Source organism: Carassius carassius, chromosome 32, assembly GCF_963082965.1.
Source record: "Carassius carassius chromosome 32, fCarCar2.1, whole genome shotgun sequence".
NCBI lineage: Eukaryota > Metazoa > Chordata > Actinopteri > Cypriniformes > Cyprinidae > Carassius > Carassius carassius.
The window spans coordinates 23068666-23081764 of NC_081786.1; the positions used below are offsets into that span (position 1 = coordinate 23068666).

The 13099-nt window shown below is 35.6% G+C and overlaps 1 protein-coding gene and 1 long non-coding RNA gene across 6 annotated transcripts in view; one reads left to right on the forward strand and one right to left on the reverse strand.

The window, feature by feature from the left end:
- LOC132113019 (SPARC-related modular calcium-binding protein 1-like) overlaps positions 1-13099 on the reverse strand; it is a 68081-nt gene that overhangs the window by 41313 nt on the left and 13669 nt on the right. For 2 of the 5 annotated variants that reach the window (XM_059520806.1, XM_059520807.1), the window contains exons 1-4: positions 6678-6754; positions 2874-2986; positions 2355-2454; positions 220-270 (exon numbers count right to left, since the gene is read on the reverse strand). In XM_059520806.1, coding sequence (XP_059376789.1) covers positions 220-270; positions 2355-2454; positions 2874-2986; positions 6678-6747 — 334 coding nt within the window. In that variant the 5' untranslated portion in view covers positions 6748-6754. Of the gene's footprint in view, positions 1-219; positions 271-2354; positions 2455-2873; positions 2987-6677; positions 6755-7314; positions 7481-13099 lie in introns of those variants that run through there. The other 3 variants (XM_059520810.1, XM_059520808.1, XM_059520811.1) reach the window with 2 other exon arrangements.
- LOC132113021 (uncharacterized) lies at positions 843-1565 on the forward strand. Its single transcript, XR_009425070.1, has 2 exons — positions 843-1459; positions 1511-1565. It is a non-coding gene; the product is annotated as an uncharacterized LOC132113021 (long non-coding RNA).

The following is a 13099-nucleotide window of genomic DNA, read 5'->3' on the forward strand; positions in this document are numbered from 1 at the left end:
ATGAATAAAACACACTTTAGTGTGACACAAAAAAAGATTAAATGCAGTGAGGAGGGGGTAGTTATGTATAAACAATCAACAATCACATTGATCCAAATACGTGCAAACGCTCAGGATTAAAGGCATGCATAAATTCAAGATTAGATAGTCAAACCAATTAAAATGCTGGAGAGAAAGACAACTTTGTACAAAAGGGCTATTTGGAATGAAATTTACTACCTGACAATCCACTTGTCCCAGCATGAGTTCCCATAAATTCACGGAAGTTTCCTGCAAACGTGTGCAAGACATTTCACTAAACTGGTGATTCATGGGATTCACTCATTTCTGGGACAGGACTGGTCCATCTTTTGAACATTCATGAGATGTAGAACACTGAGCCAAGTTTGAAGCCAAATAATTCATTTGGGTGTGATGTTATTGCAAAACACCACTGGTTGACACTTCAATATAAATCACTTACTTTTGAATGATACAACATTAAAATTGCAAAGCAGAATCTTATGCAGGACAACAAGCAACAAGGGGAAAATCTAGGAACATATTAAACAAGTATTAGACAGTAAAAAACTTAAAAGTTGATAAATTTTGAGATACTTTCCATAATTCCCTCAATAAATGCTGAAAGTGGTTGTTAACAAGTGGCTTAATGGGAATTCAGGGACATTAAAGGGTGAGTTCACCCAAAGATGAAATTCTGTCATTAATTACTCACACTCATGTCGTTCCAAAACCGTTAGACCTTCATTCATGTCCGGAACACAAATTAAGATATTTTTTATTAAAGCTTTCTGACACTACATAGACATCAACACAACATATAGGTCATAAGGACATTATTACAATAGTCCATGATGTGTTGCTGTCTATGTAGGATCAAAAAGTTATCAGATTTAACCAAAAATATCTTAATTTGTGTGAACGAAATGTCTTCAGAATTTTCATTTTTGAGTGAACCATCTTTTTAAACATCAACAAGCTGAACAGATAAACACATCTACTCACTTTTACAATGTTTAAAACTGCATTCTTGCAAACTATTCTAAATCAAGCTTTCGCAAAAGACTGGAAGAGTTGTCAAAAATTCTCCAATGGGAAAATATAATTGGGTTTTCAGAGGGAACCAAGGTGATGCTAACTTTGGGTTTGCTTACAAAAATACATAAAAACAGCAGCACTCTATTATTTCTGGTTTAATTCTCACAAAGGAAATGATAGGTAAAGTTAGGTGCATTGCGGTGGGGCATGTTATACTGTAGTATGTTTGCAAGTGTAATAGTAATCCATTTTATTTATTAAAGTTAAAGTATACTGTGCACACTGCATACTACAGAAAAAGTAGTATGATAGCATGTTATTCTAATTGAAGCCTGTGACTCTGTGTTGCTAATGACATATTGCTGTCAATCTGAGTGGCCTAATATTATAACATTGATTTAAACAACATCATGGACTTCCTGTATATCTATACAATAGAATGTTTGGGAAATCTCTTTGGAAACCTGTTTAGTAATTACATTTTGCAATTCTGTTTGGTGCCACTAGTGGTGCAGAAATACTAAAAATTGTCAAAAAACAAAACAAAAAAACAACCCTTACAAGTGACAGCTGGACGGGCCATCCAGAAAGCTAGGTGAAATGTAGCATCAAAGTTAGGTAAGCATAATATAGCATGTAATCATGTAATCATAAAATGTCAAGACACTCAAGAAATAAAAGGAAAAAAAAAAACTACAACCAGGTGCTCCAATCATAATGTGATCCAGTTCTGGCAGGAGACGGTGGTGTTATCTCCAACAGAACAATCATGGACATTAGAGCAAAGTGTTCCCATTCATTTAAGAATAGAAAAGCTCCCTCATTCCAACCCTCCGCTGAAAGCAGTTATACAATGAAGAGAGAATGAGAACGCAATGATGGAGAAGAAGGAAAAAATGGTTGAGAATGAAACAGATGAAGACAGAGACTGATTGAATGTGCATTTGGAAAGAGACAGAAAGAGAGAAAAGCAGAAATGCAGAACCTGAAAAGTAGAGAGAGAAATGGATGAACTTTCGGAGTCAGTCTAAGTCCTCCAGGATATTATCCATCACCTCTTGGTTCCATGCACAAACACAGTAGAAGTAAACTAAACAGAGTGGTGGCTAGAGTTTAACATCACGCTCGCTCCATCAAAACAAAGAGCACAATTTAAATCAAACAAAGTCTAATGGCTTTGAAAGTGATGGACTACAGGCACAACTCCTTGACCGAGGCACCTGATGGCTTAGCGGTTCTGCTTTTCAGCACGACCTAAACACAAAGCGATAATCCAAGCAAACCGTCTAGAGATGCTATCTGCATACATACAGTACCTGAACACACTGGTGTTTTGTTCTGGACAGAAGAGCCGCTGACTGGCTTGCCATCTGTCGTCACGCACCAGCAGTATCCTGTGAGGGTGTGACATTGGACCTGGAGGAGATACAGACGGATAGAGGTGAGAGGAAATTCCAGTAACCGCTCTTGTATCTCCTGGACGACCCACACAAAACGTCCCAGTGCTTGCGCTGGGGGAATACAATTATTCAGAGTGAAAAATGGCTCTCATAAACGATGAGGCATTAAAAGCTTAGGCGGACTGGATGATCGTTGTTTAACAAAGTACAGCGCAGGTGAAATAGAGGCTGCGAGTCTATAAATGCGATTTAATGTACACTTTCCATTCAAATTCCCTATATGGCCGTACTGATGAGAAACACAGGGAAGTGTGATTTTTTTGGACGCTGGGGAAGATATTGGAAGGCTAATTTGTTCACTAGGTAGGTTTGCTTAAAGATTTGTCGATGTCAGAAGCAACACATAAAGTGCAGCGGTCTGGAACTCTGACAGACCTGGGCAAATGTTCCATCGTCATTGCATTCTGGGATAAAAATTGATTCCTGTGGCCTCTTGGCCTGTTCCAGAGCCTGAATCCTCTCAGTCCGACATTTCGTCTGGCCAGCTTCTGTAATATAGATACAAATATGTCTAATTACACACACTTGACATTCACAACATTCACAATATTTGCTATAATACGGACACTTTTAGTAGATAAGTCTAGGGAATGTCAATGGGAATGACATGGATTTGATTCTGAGAGAACTTTTAATAAAATATACCTTGAATTGATTATATGTTGCTTGGGGGTGGGGTCTAGGGAATGCATAAACTGTATTGTATATAAGGGAAAATCATAGGAAAATCACATACAATAAGACACTGAACACACTCCCACACTTTTCCCATACTTTTTGACCAATGAACTCCACTGAGAATAGGTATTTTGAATGTCCTTCAAAAAATTATTTTACAGAAATTTAACTCACAGATACCAACTACTGTATATTTTCGATCTGAACAACTAGAAAAAGTCGATGGAAATTACCATACCATTTCCATGACCTTTTAAAGATATTATTAATGTACACAAGTATTACAGACTTAAAAATCACCATTTTAAAATAGCTTGATATTTCCATGACTGCTGAAATCCTGAAAACAATTAACACAAGCATTACTGAAGATAGGATTATTGGAAAATTCATCACATTAAACAGCCTTCAAAAGAAACCACATCACTTGCGGTAAGAAATGCATCATGAAGATTCTTAATCTTGAAACTTCTACGGATGGAAAATGTGAAGTTTGAAATGTCAAAGCTGAGAGTCGTGTTCCAGCATGTAAGCACTTGAACGTTTTGTATGAAAACAAATATTCAGTCATTATAAGACAAATAAACAATGCTCACAAGTTGGACTTCAGTGTTGGGCTGCACCCAAGATGTGGGGAAGCTAAAAACCACGTAATCAGTTTTCACACTTTTGTCTTTTAAGCCATTCACATTTAAGTCCTTAGCACAGACTTACAAAAAAAAATAAAAAATTTCAAATACACACAACCCAGACAAACGTAAGCATATTAAAAACACAAAGACACAAATTACAAATCTGTCCTGCATGTCTGAAAGCAGATGCGCTAAAATCATCCATGATGCAGAAAATAAGAAACACCTGTTGAATCTGTAAAGTCTGTGACCAATTGGCTGAGAGAGGCAGGTGGGCTACAATCCACCCCCCCCCCCCCATTTATATATATATATATATATATATATATATATATATAAAGGCATCCAGACAATTTATAATATTATTTTACAAATCAGTAATTTACTTATTAATCAAAATCAACACTTTACTGCTAAATGTACATTATTTATGGAACAAAATATGCATACATTATTGATAATTGACCAACTTTGTAAGTCTGCAGCCCCAAGAAGCCTGACTTTCATTTTTATTTTTATATTTGTTTTGCTGAAGAGGTTTTTGGTTTGTATATAAACTTTACATTTAGTAAATAATAATGCTTTAACAGAAGTTTCTATTCAGCTGTATGCAGACTGGGTTATCTAAAAACAGTGACAACAATGATCATGTGTAAGGCTGGGCAAAGCTTAGCCCATGTCATGGCCACAGATCCGAAATTAACAGGGGCTTGGGACTAAAATGCCCCTGCATAATTAAACAATATACATTATGGCTGTCCTGAATGAAATGATAATGAAACAAAAAGTGTTGATTGCAGCAATTAATTATGATCTGCTCGTGGCATCATATTTCTTTTTACATGCTTTTTACAACGTTGCACATTATAACTAATCTTATAACCAATCACACAATATTCTGTTGACTTTATGAATGCAATGGCCAATCAGAGGCATTCAGATTAGTCATCGCTGTAACATTGAGTTTTTTTCAGTCAGTGCGAGCACTAACTCACTCAGTTCTACACTCTTGCATATTCTCTCATCATTAACAACAATGTTCAGATGTACATACCATGTGGTAAGAGATACATAGACATATTGAAATGAACGAAGCTTCATCCTTTACAAAGCTTAAATTTGCCCTAGACTGAAGTCACTAATATTTTTTTTTTTTTTTTGGTTTTCTCTATTTTCTTTTTTCAGTTTGAATAACATTTGAAATGAAATAATAATTAATAACTTGTAATAACTTCTAATTAATAAGGTTTATTATGATGATTATTATTATTATTATTATCATTGTTATTACATTATGCAAACGTGCAATATCTTTGTTCATCATTGGAACACAAATTAAGATATTTTTAATGAAATCCGAGAGCTTATTGATCCAACATATACAGCAACACAACTACCAGTTGTGTCCAGAAAGGCAGTAAGGGCATCATAAAAATAGTCTATGTGACATCAGTGGTTCAATAATTTTATGAAGCCACAATAATACTTGTTTTGTGAAAAAAAATAAAAAATAAATAAATAACAACATTATTCAACCATTTCTTTCTTTACCATTTCAGTCTTTGACAGTGTGTTCATGAGAGTTCCACAATGTATTTAATGACAGAATTTTCATTTTTGGGAGAACTATTCCTTTAAATACAAATTCAGTCATATTAAAAACATTTTACATGACTTCCATAATATCTGGTGCTTGCCTAAAACAACAGGTTTTTTATGTGTGTAGTTAATAGATTATACTAACAATAGGCTACTTTTAGCCTTATCCTGGAGGTGGTTCACCCTCCGTCTATGATTCCTGGCACTTTAAACTGACCGCTTAACACAATCCAGTCTAAGAAATTGATGATCTAGGCTGACCTTGACTTAAAGCCAGTCAATCTGTCTTTGAGCATGTGAACATGGGCTGCAAAAACTTACATGCATACCAGTGGGCATACGTGCTTCCTAGGTAGTTTGCTCTAATGCCCCGGGGACTGTATATTCTCTCTAGACTGACATGCACACAGATGTGTCCTGCTGCCTTGATTTGAGATCGGCCACCTTCATGCCAACACATGAATGACAAAACTGTGTCCCAATTCAAACAGAAAAAAAGGTGTTGAAAAGAGATGGAAAATTTGAGACTGCAGTTTTAAAAAAATAATCTAAAAGTTAAAAGTATAAATAAAAACTTTTATACAAAGAAGTGAATAGTACTTAAAAAATAAATAAATAAATCATGTACACTCACATGAGATGAAGACTCTAGTCATTTGAGTAGCCTTATAAAACCTGTTTTATTTTACATGGAGTGGATCACCTCACGGGGGCAGACATATTGAAATCACATGACCAGATGAATACTAACCACTTTATCGTTGTAAACCCCTGTTAAATGATGACTTATTGCGAATGGGATGAGTTAATCACAGTTGAATGCATGTAAACTATTTACATAATTAGCACTATGCAATGGCATTTGTGAAACTCTAGCTTTAGCATGATGCTACATACCTGTCATACAGTCTTAATCATACTTTCTTACGAACTCTTGAGCTACTAGTAAAGTAACAAATTACTTTTTAATTTACAAGAAAATATAATAAGTTTCTTTTTGCCATTTATTGACTGACAGCTCTCCTGTCCCCATGATGAGAGAAATCAGTAAAAGTAATGTAACTTTCCATAAAACGTAACTATAAGTAACGTAATTAGTTACATTTTAAAGAGCAACACAATATTGCAATGCACTACAAGTAACTATCCCCACCAGGGGATAGGGGTAACTATCATTACTTGAGTGCACAGTACAGAAATATAAAAACTGGAAAGCAGTCGCAGGGTGCAAAGTTGGAAGGATCTTGTGTGTGTATGTAGGTTTCCATACCTTTCATACCTGTCAGCTCTTTGACCTCTGAAACAAGTGTGGGCGCAGGAAGAGGCTGATCTATCCTCATCCAGTTTTTACCTGAAATTGCAAAATAAAGAAATAAAAACATATCACGTAACAAAACTACTAAAAAGAACAGACAAGTTGACAGTAACTTATGGAAAAGTACCTAAGTGATCTACTACTTCCAGCACATCCGATGAACACTTTACTATCCCATGAGTCCACAAGAGAGGAGTCATGAATGCCACGAAATGGATAATGTCACATGGCAATGGCAACATGGATTACGTTAATACTACACACATTCATTCTACATAGAATGATCGAAGAAGTTTTTTATTACATATAATACCCAGTCAAACAGTATGTGATTATGGATGAAGCAAAGTTTCTTTCAGAATTAGTTTTCTTGACAGGAATGAAAATGAGGCTGTGAAGTTTAGAGGTATATTGTGTTAAGTAGACTGTACACTGCTTAAAGGGATTGTTCACCAAAACATTTCTCAAGTTGTTCCATTGCCTGACCTATCCCTTTAATGTTTCAACATGCATGAGATAATAAGGCTTGTTTCCATATAATACATTTCTTTTTTTGGAAATTCTCACCCTACAATGTCTGATGTCCACTGACCTTTGCATCTGCCCCTGTGGGCGAGGGTGAGTGTGCGGTCCTTGCATTTCGCCCTCTCCAGGTCACAGTTGGTATCATAACTGCGTCCGTCTGACCCACACACAGGCTTGCCGTGACTCCTGGAGCACGCAGGGGAACATGGGCTCTCTCTGTCCCCTATAAGCCACTGCACACACACACACACACACACACATATATGAAGTGTGTTTAAAGAGAGCACTGAGGACACGAGAGTATAATAAGCTACAAAGCACAGAATACCCTAACTAGATTCTAATGAGTGTGCAATAAATTAAAGAGTGCTGCTGAGCTGAGCTGAGCTGAACCTCAATGAGTTTCACAGATTTTAGTAGCAGGAAGACTCCATGAATCATGAATCTGAAAATAGCTGAGCTCAAATAACATATAGCCTTAAATAGACTCTTTTGAGTTTTCAGAACAAAGACATTAGAATTAAAAGAGGAGATCTAAACATGCTGCACAGACTTCTGTCTGTCTGTTTCTCTTTCTGTCTGTCTGTCTGTCTCTCTATCTATCTATCTATCTATCTATCTATCTATCTATCTATCTATCTATCTATCTATCTATCTATCTATCTATCTATCTATATATATGTCTGTCTATCTGTCTGTCTGTCTGTCTGTCTTTCTATCTATCTATCTATCTATCTATCTATCTATCTATCTATCTATCTATCTATCTATCTATCTATCTATCTGTCTGTCTGTCTGTCTGTCTATATATCTATCTGTCTGTCTCTCTTTCTGTCTGCATATCTATCTATCTATCTATCTATCTATCTATCTATCTATCTATCTATCTATCTATCTATCTATCTATCTATCTATCTATCTGTCTATCTGTCTGTCTGTCTGTCTGTCTCTCTGTCTGTCTGTCTGTCTGTCTGTCTGTCTGTCTTTCTGTCTGTCTGTCTTTCTGTCTGTCTGTCTGTCTGTCTATCTGTCTGTCTGTGTGTCTGTCTGTCTGTCTCTCTGTCTGTCTTTCTGTCTGTCTGTTTGTCTATCTATCTATCTATCTTATAGAAATAAATTAATCTATAGAAAAATTTGCCATTAACATTCCTTCAACCTTAAAACACAACACAATGCAATTCATAATTCAAAATACAGGTATAAATCAACAAAAAAAATCTTAATATTAACAGTACAGAGGCCCATATATATATGTGTGTGTGTGTGTGTGTGTGTGTGTGTGTGTGTGTGTGTGTGTGTGTGTGTGTGTGTGTGTTTGTTTATTTTAATGGACAATGTTACCAATTTGGTCTATTATACAACATTTATTATGTCAAGTAGCTCTTCCATATTATATATGTCATTCATTCATTCAATTGTTCATTATTTTATTTTATCCAAATAAGACTACATTTAAGTACTATTAGGAATGGATTCAACTGTGAAAATAGCCACTCCATACCAGAATGGAACCCCCTTTTTTTTTCAAAGGAATAATTATGTATTGTGCACAATTAGACCTGGAACATGCATCACAAAGTAAATGGATCAGTTTTGATTTCATATTGCATATTACAATATAAAAATATAAAACTTTAGAAAAATACATATAATTAGTATAACTATTATAAAAATAATCTTATTATTTTATTCTCTCTTACATAAAAAATATATATATATATATTCCCAATAAATTATTGTTCCAATTGATTAATATTCATCAGTAGTATCTTCTTTTCTTTTACCTTATCGCTTTTGTCATGCAACCAGACACCTCAAATGTACAAAATCATTTATGAATTTTCACAATTTCAGAGAAACACATATTGGCCTAATGTTTGGGAGGAACAGAAGCATCTCTAGAGAGGTAAAGAGAAAGGAAAGCAAGTTCCGCATTCAGTTCAGCATTCAAATTCACTGTAGATTGTGCCATAGCTGCTGGCCCATCATGCATTGTGGCTTCTGACACTGCAGTGGTCTCACAGCACAGCAGGCATACAAAACTGGAGAACCTCTACTGGAAAAAGGGTAGCTTTAGCCAGAAACACAGGGCACATTTTCCATTTTAACATGACCCATCTGAATAACCAAAGCTGACCGTTTCTGATCACACACACACACACACACACACACACACACACACACACACACACACACACACACACACACACACACACACACACACACACACACACACACACGTCACGCACACACACATGCGTTTGTTTTTGTGAAAAGTGGGGACAACTCATAGGTGTAGTGGTTTTTATCCTGTAGAAACTGTATATTCTATTGCCCTTCACCAACCTAAACCTAACCCTCACAGGAAACTTTGTGCATTTTTACTTTCTCAAAAAAACTCATTCTGTATGATTTATAAGCGTTTTGAAAAATGGGGACATGGGTTATGTCCTCATAAGTCACCCTCTCCTTGTAATACCTGTGTCATACCCATGTCATTATACAGAGTTGTGTCCTGATATGTCACAAAAACAAGAGCACACACAAACACACACACATATATATATGTGTGTGTGTGTGTGTGTGTGTGTGTGTGTGTGCGTGTGTGTGCGTGTGTGTGCATGTGTGTGTGCTCTTGTTTTTGTGACATATCAGGACACAACTCCATATATATATATTAGGACATACTTGTGGATAAATTGACCTGAGTATGTATTACAATCTAATAACAGTATATGTATTCATTTATAAGTTGTATAGTTTGTATAGTACGGCAATTTATAAGCAGCATATAGTACATCGTAAGGGTGCCAGATTTAATAATGCCATACTTAGCTGAAAGGAGGGGGGGGTCTGGTTTGTCTGTCATCAGGCATTCAGACTGATTCAGTCCATGTCTACTATATTAGTGACATCATTTGGTTCCATTTGCTTGATTGCTCACCTCAAGAGATTCAGTCCTGAAGCAATGGTTTGTTGTTTGCTGTGTGTGTGTGTGTGTGTGTTCACACTGTATACTTCTCACTTGGGTAAATAATCCAGAACAGTCACAATAAAAATGAATGCCCATAAGCAAATATTTAGTGTTGTTTAAGACAGCCAAAATATTCCTGGTAAGAGCTGCCCGGTCTAAGTAGCACAATAAATGTTGTATCCAAAGCAAGCTGTTTTAAAGGTGATTTAGAACTGAGGACACATCCAGATGGTGAGTTGCCTATTTGTCCATTATCTTTAAAGGAAAACAGGAAAAAGAAAGCAACAGGGGTCCCACTTTATATCAGGTAGCCTTAACTACTTGCATCTGAATTAATCTGAATTAATTAATTTGATACAATGCACTTGTTGTGTACATACATGTTTTTACATTGTAATTATATATATATATATATATATATATATATATATATACCTGTATGTAATTACATCTGTAATTAATTTATGTTATTCTATTTATAAATACACTGTTGACCCATCCCTAACACCTTAATCCACACTTAAACCTACCCATACCACCAAACCTGTTCCTAATCTTACCTGTATCCCATAGCAGCAAAATACATTGTACTTACCGCAACAGGAAAAGGTTCCATAGACAAGCAGTATTATAATTCATCTTGACTACATGAATATTTCAATGAACTGTCTGATGACATTTATTATGACAGAAGGCATAAACGATTACTACTCAGTTGTATAACCTTAAGTGCATGTCTTTATAGTCTAAGATTCATCTACAGGAGCTGAGAAAGGTTCACAGATAGCCTAAAGGGTCAGAATTAATAAGATTGCATTTAATATTAACTTAAAATATAGCATAATACATTTTAATTTTAAATTGCAATTAACATTGAAATGAATTTTCAGGCACATATTTCCCAACTAACACTAAGTACTTACTCACATACTTAGTTTGCACATACACATACACATACACACACACACATATCCAAAATAAGAGATCTTTTAAAAAGTAGTCTAAGTGTAGATTTCAAGTCCAACCAATACGCTTGTATAGGTCGTTTGTCCAAATCCCTGAAATACGACCCATCAGAGCGTATACTACAATTCCGCCCCTATCGGCAAAAGGTCGTTTTCATATTAATGTTTTGTACTGTTTTATTTGCCCTCTGGTTTGCGTTTCGTGTAGCTCAGTTAGTAGATTATTGCGTTATACCTTGATATGTAATCATGTGCAAAAAAATGTATATGCTCAATAAATCATAATTTAGCATGATTTCTGTGAGGGTTAGGTTTAGGGGTGGGGTTAGGTGTGGTCATTCGAACGAATAAGCCACCTAGTAAAATATGTAGGAAATACTGTGAGATCGGTGTACAACGCCCACACATTGCATTTAAATAAACATGCGTTTTGATTGGTAATGACGTTATACGTAAATTAATGACGACAGACACAACGCAATGCTGTCATTATTTTTATGCCCGCTAGAGGGCGCTTAACTTTAAAACGTAAATATAGGTCATAATAAATGCATTCACAAACTAACTATATGGTCGTTTTTTGTTGGAGGACAGGCTCATTACATACACTTACTATATGGGTAGGGTTAGGATTAGGGTTTGGCTTAGGGTTCTTTGCATTTAATTATGCATACTTTATTGTTATTATGATAGTAAGTACAAATAACGTAACAAGGACACCTTAAAATAAAGGATAAATTTATGTATCACCTTGGACTGAAAGCATATTGATACAGGACTAGGTCTGTAAAATATGTGTTTATTTGTAAAATATGAGTCTAACTGTTTAACTGTATAAATAGAAGTGAAATGAATCACACACATTCTGTCAGCTTGTGTGGGCAGAAGTTTAGTTAACATGGAACATAGAGGAAAACAGAAGCCTACACACACCATACAAACCTTCTGTCATTCTCACTTTTAACAATATACAATGCCTTAGAAAGTATTTGGAGATTATGGGACACTTAAGTAACACATTTTACAAATGCATTGCACTCAATGTTTAAAAAGTGCTCACAAAGTACTCAATGTATAGATGTAGATACATGTAACATAAATACATTTATTGTATCTCTTTTGTTTAAATCCTACTAGTTCCCTGACACTGCTAAACTCAAATATAAATCATTAAAAACAATCCTTTTGTTAAAGAACCAATATGTCAAGCATGTTTTTCTAATTAAATGTGAACTCCAAAAAGTTTCTCATTTTGCAGTTTGGGATTTATGACAAATGTTTCATTTTAACACTCTTTTTTTGAGAAAAAAGGGTACTCTTAACCTTTGCCTGGACTTCTCACAATAAAGTGAAGATTTCTGGACGAACTGGAGACACCAGAGAAATCTCATTGCACAGATGGATTTTTATTCTTGGCAAGCATTCTGTGTTTGTGTGTGTGTGTGTGTGTGTGTGTGTGTGTGTGTGTGTGTGTGTGTGTGTGTGTGTGTGTGTGTGTGTGTGTGTGTGTGTGTGTGTGTGGTATTCACGAGGAGTGCCAGAGCTACTCTCTATAACGTGTGAAGCACTCGTTACCTTTGGAAAGAACAATAATAAAAATAACGGGGAAAAGCAGACTTCTGATTGGCTGCCATAGAATTAGCAGTCCTGGTCAAGTGTAGCTAGCGCCCCCAAAACGGTTTTAAATTAGAACTCAGTTCCAAACGGGAATTTGCACATTTTCAACTTACAATGCATATACATAAAATCTATAAAAAGTGATCAATATAGATCATGCTTTTTTATATGCTATCAACTGTGAGTGCATATATGTGAATCTGGAAGCAGAGAGAGTGCGAGAAATTGGTTATGCATACTTCAAATCCCCTCCTAAAACAGCTTTGCATGATTCAGTAATGAATGTCAGATTTCAC